Below are 16044 nucleotides of genomic sequence, written 5' to 3'. Positions count from 1 at the left end.
AAGGAATATATGAGTAAAAGGAAAAGATGAAGACCCATTTTATTTCCTCACCTGTAAAACAAGGTGCACAGACCAGGTGATTTGCTAGGATTCTAGAATTCTGCTTCACAATATTTCCCAGAGCCTGCCCTACAAGGTGACAACTCTCCTGAATCTTTCTTCCTAGATGTGTTAGGGACCCATATGATGTCTGGCTAGTTGAACGAAGCATACTGTTTGCAGGGTGCACGTGGCAGAATCTCTGCAGCTTCGTGGAGCCCATTGGGAGACCTTAATCCTGCCACCTCACCCTCTACTGCTCAGTCCTTAAAGTGCCAGGTTCGTGAGAGTGGCTTGTTCTTAAAACAAAAACAAAAACCAATCAATAAAATAGCGGACATATCTTTATTAAATAACAAGCAAATAGCCTATGTAGATACAATCGCTTGTCGGTTCCATGCGAGTGTTTTCCCCTTGTCTTGTGAAGGGTTACTGTTTGTGACCAAACAGTAGCCCGTTTTAATGCCCTGTAGTATATAAGGAGGAATGGCGAGACACGCAGTTCACATTTGCATTCTCCAGTCACTGCACATGCAGCAGAAAATGAAGCATTTCGAGTTACAAAGATTTTACATAAAGAATTATTAGCTTCATTTAAAGTCCATGCTCTGCCTTTTAAGCACCTCACCTAACAATTAAACCAGCTGTTGCTCTTCAAAACACGGGTCACTGCCTTTGCATTAGGGTCAAACTCCAACTGTGAAGATCCATCGAAGAAATAGAAAAAACCTGCACATACAGACAAGGGAAAGAGTGAGGGTTTTTGTTCATGCTTTTTTTTTCCCATTAAAAACATCTGTCAACACATAAACTCAAAATAATAGCTAACTAAAAATAGAAAGCACTTACGGAATTTAACTCTGTGCCAGGGACTATTAAGCATTTTATGTGATTTTTACATTGATCACTGCAGCAACCCAACAAAGCAAATATAATTAACACCATTTTACAGATGAGCAAATTGAGGTTTAGACAGATTTAGGTGTCCTCCAAAGGTCAATCAGCAAGGAAAGGATGGAAGCAGCACTCCATGCTAACTGTCTGATGACAAATTCAGGCTCCGGTTTATTAGTTCATTCCACTTTCAGTCAAATAAAATTCTCTGCTTGTTTGGAAAATATGATCTCTTTATATTCTGTCTTCTCGACACTGTGCCTCCTGCACATTTTCTACACTGCAGTCTAAGGGGCATTTTTGCTTCTCAGAGAAGCACAGCAACCCCTTTAAAGCCCCAGAGGACCCTTTCTGGCTCTGCAAACAGGATGTTCAGGTTTCCTTTCAATTGAGATCATCAGCTGCCACCCACCTATTCCTAAGTAGGACAAATAAAATTAACTTTGAGCACAGGGTAAAGTAAGTTTTTACAACTGACCAATGTGGGCAATGACTGACTACCCAGGGAGTGCAGCGAAGGTCTCCCTGGGACCTAGTAGCAGCAACAGAAGGGCAGGAGAAGGAAGCCAGTCAGCCATTGCTAAACCGAACCCATACCTGAAGGTATGTTCATACTGATTTGGTAATCTGATAGATAATAGCTCTAGATGTAAAGACGCAACACATGAGCCCTTTGGTTTTATCTGCATACATAAAATAAAGTAAAGCAATTTATGACAATTATCTTTATCATTCAAAACAACTTATTATATGAAGCAGTCAAAATTCATACAAAAGTTGGTAAATTGCAATAGAAGGGAAGTGGTTTAAAAATGTTTCAAGTGTCCCACTCCCAGAAAAATTGTCCTCTTACCAAATGCTTCTAAAATAGCATCAACTTTTGAGCCAACCCCTGGAAAGTCTTCAGCTATTTGCCTGGGAAAGCCTGGCTCCATTGTCTGTCTCCTTTCATCAAATCTGTACCAAGTAAAAGAAAGAAAGCTCAGCCTTGTGTAGATGGTATGCTACCAAAACCCATAAATCATGCTAGGTTCAATGGGGAATTCCAGCTAAACTGTCCAAGGACTGTAAATAAATGTATAACACGCTGCCTGAAAATGTAGAGCTGTGTTCCAGTAGCCACGTTTCTTGAGGATGATTGAATAATGATAATAGCTTTCACAGTGTGGCTGTGTGATTGTGAAAACCTTGTGTCTGATGCTCCTTTTATCTACCTTGTCAACAGACGAGTAGAACATATGGAATAAAAGTAAATAATAGGGGGAACAAGTGTAAAAATAAATTTAGTTTGAAATGCTAGTGATCAGTGAAAGTGAGGGATAAGGGGTATGGTAGGTGTAATCTTTTTTTTTTTTCTGTTTTCATTTTATTTCTTTTTCTATTGTCTTTTTATTTTTTTCTGAATGGATGCAAGTGTTCTAAGACATGATGAATATGCAACTTAAAAAAAAAAACGTGTAACACGCTTAGCACTACAGAAATCTGTAACTTTGATGGTGCTGCAAACCTGGCTCTTAAAATCATATCTCCACCAGAAACAGGGGCAACACCATACTGTAATAAATGCTACTTCTATTGCATCTCCTAAGCCTGTACAGAAAGTATCAGTCACAAAGACAGGAGGGTGTAAATATATATATATTTATATATATAATGTAAATTGAATAATTAATCTTAAGTACATATTTCCTGTTCTCTACCATACATGCTGCCCTCCCCACCCTAAATATCTACGTTTCCTATGGCAGCCTCCTAGTAAGAGAGATTGGGATGAGAAACAGAGCACAATAATATGTTTTGGGTGCACTGGGCAGACTTGGACTGATCTGCTCTGATGTCTCAGAACCTGTGCAGATGACCCAGGAATCAGCCCCTGGGTGAGTTCTTGGTTCTGTCCATGAAGCTGGGCTGCTATTGCTTGTGGTAATGAATGGGTGAGTTTAAAGAAGGCCCTTGAGGATCACCTAAGCCCTTAGGTAGATAAAGAGGAAAAGAGGGGGCTCCAGGCAGGAGGGGCAACATCCCAGAGAGGAGGTTCTAGGCTATTATACATGGGGCTCAAAATATGTACAATAAGCAAAATAAATGCCTATTATGAGGTACTGCTATGTCTTAAAGTACTTCCCCACAGTTGTCTAAAGTCCCATTCTGTGCATGAGGAAGCCAAGGCAAGACATGAAGAAGCCAAGGCAAGAGGGAAATTCTTTTAGAGAAAAAAATATTCTGTGAAAGGAAACCCCCCAAAAGTTATCTGATTGCATTTTACCTCCAATATTTGTCCTCTACAAAGAAGTATGTTTTCTTCTTTTCCTTATCCGAAATGGCTGCATCAATTTTCCTTACGGTTGGAGGAAAACCCAAGGTGTGGATGTCTCTTGGGTAACCTGCTTGTACCGCATTTCCTCTGATGGCCCAGAATTGATTTCCTGTTAAAAAAAATAGTTCAGAGTCATGTTGAATTGATAACAGTTAAGCCTTTTGGTTTTAGAAATCCATTTTAGCATATTTTATTTTTGTATTAAAGAGGAAGCCAGCATTTCAGATTTAATTACCAACTCACAGTGGGCATGTAACAAAAATTTGCAGATTGAATGAATGCATGCCTGAATGAATGAACAAAGTTCAAATGAACGATTTGCAACTTTGGACAATTTCTCTTTCTGTGTTCACGTTTAACATCTGTAAAATATTAATAAAATAACAGTATTCCTGATTATTTCTTTATTAACAGGGTAATAAAGTAACAAAAATTTGATGTAATAGAGAAAACTAAAGTCCTTTTTAATTTTCTTGTGAGAGGGTTTGTTTTGCAAATTAAAGAAATATTAGATGAAAATTACCTTTAAAAATGAAAACTGTATCCTTGCTAATGACTTCGCATGCAGCATCCATCCCTGAAGGAAGAGATGGCCAAAATGAAGAGATCAGCTGGAGTTCAGGCTCAGGTTTCTGTAAGGATTTGCGCCAAAAATATCTGTAATATATAAAAGGAGAAATGTAAACTGAAAAACAGTCTTCTACCTTTAGCATATTCTTCTCATGGTCCTGCCTCACTCATCTTCACCCATTCTCTTATCTGCTAGGCTTGTTGACAGAGTAAGTCAGGCCTATTGCCACTGGCCAGATTAAATATCCTTCCTTCTTCTTCAGCAGCCTGCATTGGATTGCCTGCCATAGGATGCCAGAGGAATATCCTCCGTGGAAGCAGAGTTATCCTAAAATGCAAATTAGTTAGCCAAGTGTAAGCTTTAAATAACTGCACTGTATGCAAATAATGTGAACATTATAGCATCATTTACATTTTTCAAAAATATAAGCTGGACGGGCCACAGTGGCTCAGCAGACAGAGTTCTCGCCTGTCATGCTGGAGACCTGGGTTAGATTTCCAGTGCCTGCCCATGCAAAAAAAAATATATATATATATACATATATATATATATATATATATACCAATATGTTTGTATGTGTATGTGTTATGACTAAGTCTATACTTATATTTGTGTAGAGCAATTATGAAAGCAAATACGACAGTTCTTAACTGTGGATGAATCTGAGAACTGGGGCACAAAGACTCACTTGTAACTTTCTTCTCTTTTGTACAGTTTGAATGTTTTACCATCCAATAAAATAGGCCATATAATGCTTATCATGGTGTACTTTTTAAAGGATGTAAAGAAAAAATTGTTATTCTAGAGATCTACTTGTGCCTTTGGGGAAAAAAATGTAACTTAGGTATTTAGGAACAACAATTAGAGGACAAGAATCAAATCATTCTGAGGCTTGAAAAAATGAACTTGACAGCACCAGATCTCAGTGTTTTCAAGGCTCAGAGGAAATACTTCTATTTCGTTTTAAATATTCAAAAATCTCTAAAAGTTCCTGATTGTTTTCCTTCCTAAGCATTGTAAGTCTTCCCATCTGACCTGTCTTTAAAGAACAGCATCTCTCCCCTCAGGGTGCTGACAGCATCAAAGGACAAAGCAGGATTGCACGTGGCTGGTGTCCCAGGCTCTGGCGGGTTGGGTTCCGTGGGCACCAAGTGTTCCTCAGGGGAGGCAGTAGGAGCTCCTAAAGGAACAGATGCAGGAGGAAAGCATTAGGAGAAAGGCGATGCTTCTGTCAATTAGTAAGCTCCCTAAGCATTCTCAAATGCTTTGAGCTGAAACGTTAAATAGCATTTTAAGGCTTTCCTGAAAACCATCATCGTAAAGCTTTCCTGAAAAGCAACAATTCTGAAGAGCTTGATTGTTGAGCGTCACTCACCATAGAGGGACTGAATGCCAGTCACATCATCTTGAGAAAGGCGGAAGCGGGCCAGGTCTGTGTTTGGGTTGTAGACTGGGAACATCAGGGCTTCAGTGTTGGTTGAGTGAGAGAGACCCAGGGAGTGGCCAAGTTCATGAGCAGCAACAAGGAACATATTGACCCCTATAAAAGAAATATAAGTAACTGTTACTTATTTCTTAAATGCATGTATATTACACTGGTCAGCTATGCATACTTGTTCACTTCATTGCTTGTGGGTTAATTGATCAATTGACTGATTTCACACTTAATGGAAGACTAAATGTTTCTCAGGACTTATATTTGAAATCGGTCTTTGAGATAAAGTTTCCAGCTACATCCTATTCTGCCCTCACTTCCACCCAACCATCCTACTCCCACTTTCCCACTGCAAGTCTCAGAAGCCTACTGGTTCTCAAGAACCAGATCCCTTTTCTTATATTCAGGAGTAGAAGGAACTCAATTATTCAGCATATCAATAATATTTCTTTTCATATGTCAATTAAAATATAAAGCCAAACACTGTCTCAGGGTAGGAATACTGAATCACGGTTTGTACATTTCAATCTGAAATCCTTAAACAAGGATTCTTATCTTACTTTCCATTAGGATCTTGCCCTGCCTGATTTTTCAGACTCATCATCATTATTAAATACATGTTGAGTCCAAAAAGATTAACAATGATTGATGCATAGGATAAAAAAAACTGGTTTAAAACATAACATGCCCAGTCATGTCTCACATTTCTCACACATTAAAAAAAAGAACTATTTTGGCCACACAAACAGTGGCTGTACTCAGATTTTAAAACAATGAGAAGAACCAAAAAACAATATAATAGTGAAATTAGAAAGAATTGTGTAATTATGATTGACACAGCAAGTAAATCTACTTTGTAAGTGTTATGCGTGTTACCCATGACCCTAGGAAAGTTCTCAATTGAGACTTTGAGGGAAGAAGTTTTGATTCAATCAAACCAATAATTTTATCCAGCACTAACTTCACATTTGTATTCTCCATGGAGACTCTGTTTGCATTTCCATTATAAATCCCAACCAAATCTTAGAAAGAGCATTATTTGTTTGAATGCTTTGGAAATCCTTCCTCAAAGTCTACATTATGAACTGAGAAACAATCTTTTACCTGAACAGTTTGACAACATATTTGGGGGTTAATCTTCATTAAAAATCCATGAAAACACTGCTTAACTTTGAAGAGTAAAATGTGATTTAACCAGAATAACCTAAAAGGGAACCTCAGTTTCTGATTTCTGTTTTGAAGAGGAAAGAAGTAAAGGGGAAAATACACAAAAAATATCACGGGTACATCTTAGGGTCAGTGTAGATTTAATGTAATACACTATCCGTTGGATAAATTAAATTCAACATAATGAGAAATTGCCCTTAATAACAATGGCGCTAAGATCCCCCGGGTCCATGATCATCAAAGAAAGACGCAATTTTTCTTCTTATATAGTGCTTACCAAGTCAGGAAATAAACTCCTTAGAGATCTGAAAGTATTTTCAGTAACAATTAAAATTAAAATTCTGATGCTCCCTTACCCATTGGAAAATCCAGAGCAATCATTTCTTGAGCATTCATGGTTATGGTTTTCCAAATATAAAAACAAATTAATGTCAAAATCATCCTGAGGGGTGCTTAACTCACCTACTTTATCCTCTGTCCACTGTTCATCATCATCAAAGTGAGCATCTCCGTAAAATCCCGGGCCGGGTGGGTAGGCATGGGCCAAAACTTTTCCAGGACCATCGAAAGGGAAAAAATCTCCATGTTCTAGACAGGGAAAAAAATTATTGGACAGGTAGATAATTAGGATTTTATTTTTAACCTTTTCCAATAAAACAACACCAAACAAATAGATACATTTTATGTTTTTTACCTTTAACTGCAAAAGAGATCATTATGTCAGCCTCTCCTTCATTCACCCTGGAGAATGTGAGAGGAGTGACCTCCTCCCAGACTTTCAGAGCCTTCTCTATGGCCGAATCAATAGCCTCCCTTGGAAGATCCAATGTATATTTCACAATCCTGTAAGAGGAAAACATTTTCTCCAGTGATAGTAACTTACAAAGTTTTGATATTATGTGAAAATCTCTTTGGTCCCGTTACCTGTAAGTGAGGTGAGTTTTCCTCCACTTTGGGACTCCGGGAAAGGTATCGAATTGACCAACGTCAGGAACTCCACACCTGGGCTTGGCCATCACCTCCAGCGTGTTGGAGTCCAGCCTCCCCGTCACCTCCAATCCAAGGAACTTCTGCATTTCTTCAATTTTTTTCACAACAGGACCACTGTCCTTTCTTCTAACAAACTGCCTCACATCTTTTGTAAGATTGTAGTACTTTTCAAGGTATTGCTAATGGAATAAGTATAATTTTAGGTTATTCTTTTTTTGCTTGTCTTCATGATAATTTGGACAATTGCTCATATTCTTCATTTATTTGAAACATTCCTCTAGCTTGTTGAAACATCAATAAATATAATATTTCCATTGATTTCTTCAAGTAAAGCCTCCCCTTCATGCCCTCAATTAAAGCCTGCTTCCCCTCTGTGTTGCAGTGAACGTGAAATGGAAAAGAGGGGCAAACATCCAGCTCACTTAAAGGAAATAAGACCTATAAAGGAAACCTCTTTTGGCTTAATTGTATATTTCAGGTAAATTTACTCACTTTCCTCAATTTTCTCCTTTATACTGCTCACAAGTATCTGGCTTAAGAAAAAAGTAAGACAAGTCCTTTTGCCTAAATATATGCTAGCCATATAAGTATTTAGCTAAAATTACATTTGAGTATCAAAATACCTAAAGAAGGTCCAAGGCAAGAGATGTTTCATAACCTCTCCATTTATTCATGTGTCTCAAGTCAGATGCTGCTGCTATAGAGCACTGTGTGATCCAGACACCACACCTAACATTTCTGGCCTTCATTTCTTCCTACCTAAAAGAAGGAGCCTGGACAATGTGATTCTGAGATCTTTCCTCATCCAACATTGTATTATCCTATATCCCTGAACTATTCTACACCATAAGCTAGACGCATCCTGTGTAGGTTTTAAAGATGGGCAAGAGATAATTTCATCAGATGGCCCTTCCGGTGGGTGTGACAGCTGCCTCCACAATTACCTGAACAAGATCCATGCTGGTGTCTTCATCCTTGGTTGCTCCACCTAGAGGATAGGCTGAGCACACTGCTACCCACAGCAGCAGCAGGACTGGAAGCGTCTTCATTTCCACTGGTCTTCCTCAGCTCTACGTTGTCTTAACACCTCGTTCTCTGCCTGCCTCCTTCTAAGTCCACCCTCTGAAGACCAACTTTTATAGAGTGACAGTGTTTGCTTAGATCACCCACAACTTGACTCATGATTTTTTCATCCAACTGACAGCAGGACCATTTCCAAAAATTCTGAATTCAAGTAGAATGATATAACCTACTTTACTAATTTCTCTCAACCTTTCCAATTTTGCCAGGCAAAACAGTGATTAATCTCCAGGAAATGCTTCCTGTTCTGGTAAAGGAGAAAACTGGGATTTTTTTTTCACTCTAGGGGAAAAAAAAAATCACTGGAATTTACTAGACAATTTATGTTTGTGTGTATGAGAGGAGAAACAGGATGACTTGGTAAAAAGAATTGTGCAGAACTTGGAAATGCAGTTTATTTAAGAGCACTTTAAAAATTAAATACAATGTAATATTACATAGGAAGATGAAAAGCGATTGTCTATGCTGTATACTATTACACTCTGTCTTTGCTTTGAAAACCTGCTATTGATATTTTGCTTGGATTTGCTAGTTTTGGAGGAGGAAATATTCAAAGGTAGGATAGGGTAAAGAGGGTTTATGATGAAGAAAGAGATGTGTCCATTCTTTTGTCTTTAATTCTGTACCAAGTTTATTAATGAGTAATAAACCCATAATAGCTACTACATCAATTCCCTCATAGAATTGAAATGAAATAAGTGCTCAGTGAAGCAAAATGCTCTTCTGTCTTTATCTTCTATTTTTCTTATCTCTTTCAATCTCATTTCCTCCTCCCTAAATTCAAATTAGTAGGTGTTGAAATTAGAAGAGAAAAGCCATCCTAAATTCTTTCCCCATGCTCACTCGACATTTTCCTTGCTTTCTCTTCCCTTTTCTTCCCTTCTGTTCAAGTAGAGTATGATTCATTTCATTGGCTTGTGATAAATGCTCACAGGAAAGACCCTAACCATTCACAGATGAAAAAATTGTGTTAAACATTTTACAATTCTTATTACAACTACCACCTCCAAACCTCCTTCCCTGATCACTACACTTTGTTTTTTGCCTTTTTTGCTTTTTTGTTTTCGGAAGGGCAAAACGTCCTGAGACCTGAAGATCAGACATGTGTTGAGGCTTGGCTGTGCACTAAGCTGGCCAAGTCATCTTGTCACTTGTTGGGTAAAAAGTCTGCACTGTAGCATGGAGCATGGCCCACATGTCAGCTTTTAAAATAACTTCAAAGACTTTTTCTGAGAAGTTATTTTATTCAATGGTGTCTTATATATGCCTCTGCTGTTGTGTTTTTCATACTGAAAGTGTAGTGTGATAGCTTTATTTATGTCTTCCTATTTTACTAATGCTTCTTGAAGATATGTATTTTTCTCTTTATTTCTATACTCTTAGTACTTACCATAGTACCTGACATATAGTAGGTACCCCAAAATTGCTCACATAATATGTTAATTATGAATGCAAGGCTTAAAGCAAAAATCATAAATGTGAATGAAAAGTTTAAAAAATTTCACAAATCATGCAGATGTTTCTAAATTCCCAGATTTTGCATATCATATTTTCCAAATATCCTAACAACTGAATTCTTACAATGTTTTATTTCCATAGAAAAAGATTCACGCTGTCTTCGTAAGTCTCTGTAGTACAAGAATGAATTGAAGATTTATATACTCAAAATCCTCATTCATATCTCTTCAGGATATCCAAACCAAGATTATAGAACCAGGGAGTTTACTGATAATGCAAGAAGTAGATTGTATTTTGAAGTCAAAATTTAAAAGGGCAATGCATTAGAGAAAGAATAGGTAAATTAAAGAGTCATTTAGTGGAACAAGGAAAGGAAAGAGAAAGAGAGGAAGGGAAGAAGGGGAAAAAACAGGAGTGAGGAGAGAAGGAAAGGAAAAGAACAGAAGAAGGAAAGAGAGGAAGAGAGAAAGAGTAAATATACCCAATGTAGAGGAGAGCTATGAACACTAGATTTAAAAAATTGGGTTTTCACAGAAATGAAAATGTTCCATAGAACATCCCTGTGCTTTGGTGGCTGAATATATACAGAAAACAGATAATGGTTGGTTTTATAAGTTTGACTTCCCAGGAATCTAGAGGGCTCGAATTAAATTAAAATTAAAATTTATCAGATCAAAACTTAGATTCAAAAACTGGCAGTTAGTCCAGGCAACATTCAATGGGACAACTTTTCACATTCGTCTCCATGTTTATCTTGCTTCTCCATGACTAATCAGACAAGACAAAGTCTGATCATTGCTTCCTCCGGTTGATATTATCATTCTTTCAGATATGCATTCATTTATTGAGTGTCTGAGTCTTACATGCTTAAAAATATCTAAGTGAAGATTGTGGATTTGGAGATAAAATCTAAAAGAGAAATTTCAAGAAATTAACTATTTAGAAAGGAAAGATTAAAAGGAAGGAAGGGTTAGATGGGAAGCAGGAAAGAAGGGACCATGAAGGTAGGGGAAGGAAGGAGTAGAGGAGATGATCCCTGCATAACTTATTTTATAAGGCATAAAGTGAGAATTTGTATAGGAATTAAGCAGAAAAAAAGGTGTTTTCTTTCCAAAAACCCATGATAAATTGGCAGAATTGAGCCTGGAATGATTTGGATGGGAAGGACAATCCAGGAACAGAATAAACAACAATGTAGAGTCAATTGAGTTGAGAGTCTACTTGGGAAATAGCAGAGTTACTTTTTTTTTTTTTAATTATCTGACTTTATTTAGCATATTTTATCCAGGTAATATTTAATATGTACAGTTATCAAAAAATATTGGGTGCTTTCCAAGGAAAGTGTTTCTTTCTGGAGCTGTACACTAAAGTGTATGAGTACCAATTAAACAGTTGTCTTTTTAATTTTCAAATTCAAAAGTGTGGTAACATCAAGCTCTTGAAAAATAGAGCCTCCTTCTCTGTAATTCATGATATAGATAGTTTGAGTTTATAGAAGTTGCAGTTGCCAATTCCGTTCCTGCAAGCTCTCACACCTGACGTTGTAGAACTGACAATTCAGATAGAATTCATCTTATCCAGTCAACTTTCCTTCCAGGAAAGGAATCCACTGGTTGTCAGAGATTACAAAACTAATAAGAAGCAGAGCCTGGACTAAGAATTCATTCTTAGAAAGACTTGGGTGAGCTAAATAAGGGACACAAATCCCATAGAACTTTAGTCATATCTAAAACAACCCTTTTCTCTCTTTCTGTTTAACATTGGATTGAATCCCAACAGTTCTTCCATAGTTCCAAACATATTTAGTGATTTGGGTGCTCTGGAAACAAAATCATTCCAAAGATTGCAGTTTATCACCAATCACTGATGGTCAGTGCTATTCATGCTTCTTTTCTCCAGAGATGTTTCGACTTTGGCAACTTTTCTTCCCATTCCTCTCTACTCATAATAGACCTATGTTAAGGGAGTCTGCTCTTTGAAATTCCACATCAGCAGAGCGAGCTGACGTGACATCAATACCTACAAACCTCCAACATTTGAATTTGGGGTAGCTCATTCCAGTCAGATTTATCATGTATCCTGCTCTGTTCATTTGAACAGTCACTGGTTCCAAGACTAGCTTTTGCAAAGGAGTTGTAAATTACTTCAGGGGTGCTAGTATCCCAAGCAGCAGTGAGATTTCTCAACACTTCAAGAATATGCTTTGTAATGCTTCACAAAATGTACCATGGGGATTTAGTATATCTACACATATCTACACATGTTACAAAGGCAGTCAGAATTCTACACATGTGTTTTAATTTAAACCCCAGTAAGTGGGTGTAGCACATTTATCAATCAGTAAAAGAATGTTCAAATTCTAGCAAGTCATTGTTTTTCTTTAATTGCAGAAGTCATTTCCCAAACAACCTGCCAGGCATCAGTTTATTTTTTCAACTTTACATATACAAAGGAAAGTTGCTATGTAAAGGAAATTTTTGAATTTCCATATAAGTGATTCTAATTTTGTGCTACTTCTCCTTGCAGAAAAGAAAGACAAATAGCATATTATTATATATTTTACTCCAGGGCAACATTTCTCTGTAAGATCGAATGTCTGGTTCGGTTACAGGTTATGGCACATTAGATGTACCCCCATAAGCATATTTATTCAGAATAGCCCTCCAGTTTTCAAGCTCATCTTCAGCAAGCATGCCATTGTAAAACCTTCACCTTTTAGAGATATCAGCATGATATTACCTCCAGCCATAAAGACTGGACATTAACCCCAACTAGAGTACAATTTCATTAGCCTTTTCTAAAAAGAAACAAACAAAATCCAAACACAGAAACGTTATTTGCTTTGATCTTGCAAAATCATTCGAGCATCTCATTTAGTAAGTTGACATGTTTGGCTCCTCTCATTTCATTAACCAATTTTGCTTCCCTTGGCTGCTTGTCTTTATCTTATCCTGATTTTCAAGGAACATATAGAATATAGAAAAAGAAACTCAATATTCTTTGACCGTTTCACTTTTTTTTAACTTTTTTTTCTTATTCACTAACTTTTAGCTCTGGAGAAATTATGATCTCACTGTGTTCTCTCTTTAATACCACAACCAGCACTCTATGCATGAAGCATAACAGAAAAGGCATGCTTAACAGAATATGAACATTTTTACAATGACATTAATTTTTTAAGTTTAGAATAGCAAAGTTGATGTCAAATTTCAAAGGAATGGCTAATTTTAATAGCAAGGAAAAAAATACAATCCCTCTTTTGTCAAGGAATACTGATGACTTTGAGGTAGATGATTGTTACCAGATACCGAAGGTATTAGGTTTAAGATGTAAAAATAATGAAACTGAGGTGAGTAAAGTACTGATTTGAAATTTTTTTTTTTGAAAAATTGGATGGATAATTAAGGACATTTGCAACTCAAAGTTTGATGCATGAAATCCAGGTATGTCATGCTGTGGATTGTTTTCTTAATTGAAGGTGAACATGGCAGCTGATAGAAAGAATCCACACTCTGTAACAGAACAACAAACCACAAAAAGTTTGTCCTCTGAAGATGTCTGTAGTTTTGTATTTGATTTTTCTATCTTGCCTCATTTTCAACTGTTTGAGATTTGGATTTTTAAAGCCTTTTTGAACATTTGACTAGTTCTTTGTTGCTGGAAAGAGCTGGGATTGTTTCTCCACACATATACAGATTCTTGGTGATGGAGTGGTTATCTCCACGGGGCAAGGGCAGAAATACATCTCCGAGTGCTCATTTCACTGGAAGTCCCAAGTCTCTGCCTTGTCATTATCAATGGAGCCAGCAAAAGGGCTGTCCCTTCGCTGTCCAACACCACTTCTGTGGGTCTAACTTTGGTGGTGCGATCAGCATGCTCTAGTGTGGGAATTTTGGTTCCGTGTACAAAAAAATAGACACAACTCCAAGAGTTACTTTTTTATTGAAGTAAAAACATCTGCGAAGGATAGTAATGAAAAATACAGCTGGGGAAGATAGGTTGCGATCAGACCATGGAAGGTAATTAGTTTGCAGCTAAGGTGTTTAGGGTTTTTTTTCATATATATTCAAATGAATCCCACCAGCTAAAGAAAGGTATTCAACACTCTACTAAGGCCCTTATTCCATCAGAATTGCAGGACAAAATATATTGCTTCAGGTTTTTCCTCATCTTTTTCAAAGACCTAAATGCTGATTTTTTTGCCTGTTTACCACAGGAAACTTCAAAAGTTTGAGCTGCAAGAGGGACTTAGGGAAAGATAGTATCTGCCCATGAATGGTTTCTTCATTTATAAAAGCCTAATGGCTGACCCAGTTCGGCTTCTGGCCCATACATTTTCCAAAACAAACAAGCAAACAAAGAAAAGAAAAAACAAACAGAAATTCAACAAATGATGCCCCAATAATGGGATACTGACGTGGGAAAAATAATGAAATTTGACCCCCACCGTACAGCATACAAAAAAACACATAATGACTTGCTGACTCAGTTGAAGTGCTAAAAATGTTGAAATCCATCACTGAAATTCCTTGGTAATGACAAAGGCTCTTATGTGGCTCCAGGAAACTCTGATTTTATAGAGGGAAGGAGCATTTTGTAATACTCCTGGCACAAGTATTCCAATTGTGGAAACATGATAGCATCAAGTAAGGCTTTTTGTGGTACTCCAACAAAACAGTATATTCCATCCAATTGTAGGATTAAAATAAATGTTGCTTGAGAAATTCTTTCATCAAGTGAGGACTGTAGTGGAGGCAGAGGAGAAATAGGTGTGAGAAGTACTGTGGACCAATGCTTACCCCAGTTTGCAACATGCACCTGATGATCTATCACTGAAGCAGAGAAGTTATTTGTCAGACAAGCTTAGTAAAGAGAGCTCTATTAAGCACTTGGTAGCCTGACCTACCCACTAAGGAATTATTAATTTTGAGCCCTCAGTTAGTAATTGTATGCTTTTATGTACTTTTTCACCCAATATCATCTAGTAAATGGTAAATTTTACTGGTCCTTGCATATCTGAGCATGTTTGCAATGAATGCTGCCTATAGAAGATATCTTGGTTGAGTATGAAATTTGTGTCACAACCTTTTTTTTAATGCAATTTTTAAAAGTTTCTTATTGTAAGATGTAGCATATATACAAAGCAAAGAAAGAAAAAAAGCAATAATTTTCAAAGCACACTTTAACAAATAGTTACAGAACAGATCTCAGTGTTTATCATTCTACCATTCCACCATCTCAGATGTTTTCCTTCTAGCTGCTCTAAAATACTGGAAGCTAGAAGGAATATTAATGTAGTGATTCAGCAGTCGAACTCATTTGTTAAATCTTATTTTCTATGTTATACCCCTTCTCCTTTGATCCTTCTCTCAACCTATAGGGATCTTTGGGCAATGCCCATTCTAACTTTTTCATGTTGAGAAGGGTTGTCAACACTAAAGGATAGAGGGATATAATTAATTCATAATCTTGGAGTGGCTGGTCCCTCTGGATTTCAGGATTTATCTGTCCTGGGAACCCTCTGGGAATTATAGATTTCAGGAAAGTGAACTTAGTGCATGAAAACTTTATAGAATCTCAGTTTGAGCCCTAGGTGTTCTTAAGAGTCAGCAGAAGCGATATTGTTTGGGGCTTAGCAAACCATGGCAATTAGCAAGATCTAACTGAAGCTTGCATAAGAATAACCTCCAGAATAACCTCTTGACTACATTTGATCTCTCTTGGCCACTAATACCTTGTTTTATTACACTTCTTTTCCCCCTTTAGGTCAGGAAGGTGTTGTCCAAACCATGGTGCAGAAGCCAGACTCATCCCCAGGAGTCATGCCGCACATTGTCAGGAAGAGTTTTACCCTTGAATATCATGTGCCATGTAGGGAGGAGGGTAATGATTTTCCTTGCAGAGTTTGGGCTTAGAAAGAGAGAAGCCACATCTGAGCAACAAAGAGGTTTCCTGCAAGCAACTCTTAGGTTTTGTTATGGGTAGTCTTTGTTTTTCCCTTTTTCATAAGGGCAAACCTCAAAACCAAGGGCTTGGTTATTTTTTTGGACATCCTGAATGGTTGAGAGCGTACTGGAGGTTTCCCAGATGGGA

At 37.3% G+C, this 16044-nt stretch overlaps 1 protein-coding gene and 1 pseudogene across 1 annotated transcript; both read right to left on the bottom strand.

Annotated features, from left to right (window-relative positions):
- Positions 1 to 377: 377 nt before the first annotated feature.
- On the bottom strand, positions 378 to 8509 carry LOC143644305 (stromelysin-1-like). Its single transcript, XM_077113120.1, has 10 exons — positions 8358 to 8509; positions 7348 to 7592; positions 7118 to 7266; positions 6886 to 7011; positions 5197 to 5361; positions 4857 to 5001; positions 3774 to 3907; positions 3200 to 3359; positions 1787 to 1890; positions 378 to 768 (listed from the first exon to the last, which is right to left on the bottom strand). Exons 1-10 carry the CDS (start codon positions 8460 to 8462, stop codon positions 668 to 670), a joined length of 1434 nt encoding a protein of 477 aa, XP_076969235.1. The 5' UTR covers positions 8463 to 8509; the 3' UTR covers positions 378 to 667.
- Positions 8510 to 13571: 5062 nt separating this feature from the next.
- LOC143645065 (diphthamide biosynthesis protein 3-like) lies at positions 13572 to 15775 on the bottom strand (annotated as a pseudogene).
- Between the last annotated feature and the right edge of the window lie 269 nt (positions 15776 to 16044).

This window comes from Tamandua tetradactyla, chromosome 8, assembly GCF_023851605.1.
Source record: "Tamandua tetradactyla isolate mTamTet1 chromosome 8, mTamTet1.pri, whole genome shotgun sequence".
NCBI classification, from domain to species: domain Eukaryota; kingdom Metazoa; phylum Chordata; class Mammalia; order Pilosa; family Myrmecophagidae; genus Tamandua; species Tamandua tetradactyla.
This window is presented reverse-complemented; position numbering and strand designations above follow the sequence as displayed.

Bases quoted from the DNA above. Each gene is read 5' to 3' on its own strand.
- LOC143644305 (XM_077113120.1), bottom strand. From the start codon at position 8,462: ATGAAGACGCTTCCAGTCCTGCTGCTGCTGTGGGTAGCAGTGTGCTCA. The intron at 7,012-7,117 runs GTAAAAAACATA...TTCCCTGTCTAG, and splicing joins GATCTCTTTTGCAGTTAAAG to AACATGGAGATTTTTTCCCT. The intron at 769-1,786 runs GTAAGAGGACAA...CTGTATGTGCAG, and splicing joins TGCTATTTTAGAAGCATTTG to GTTTTTTCTATTTCTTCGAT.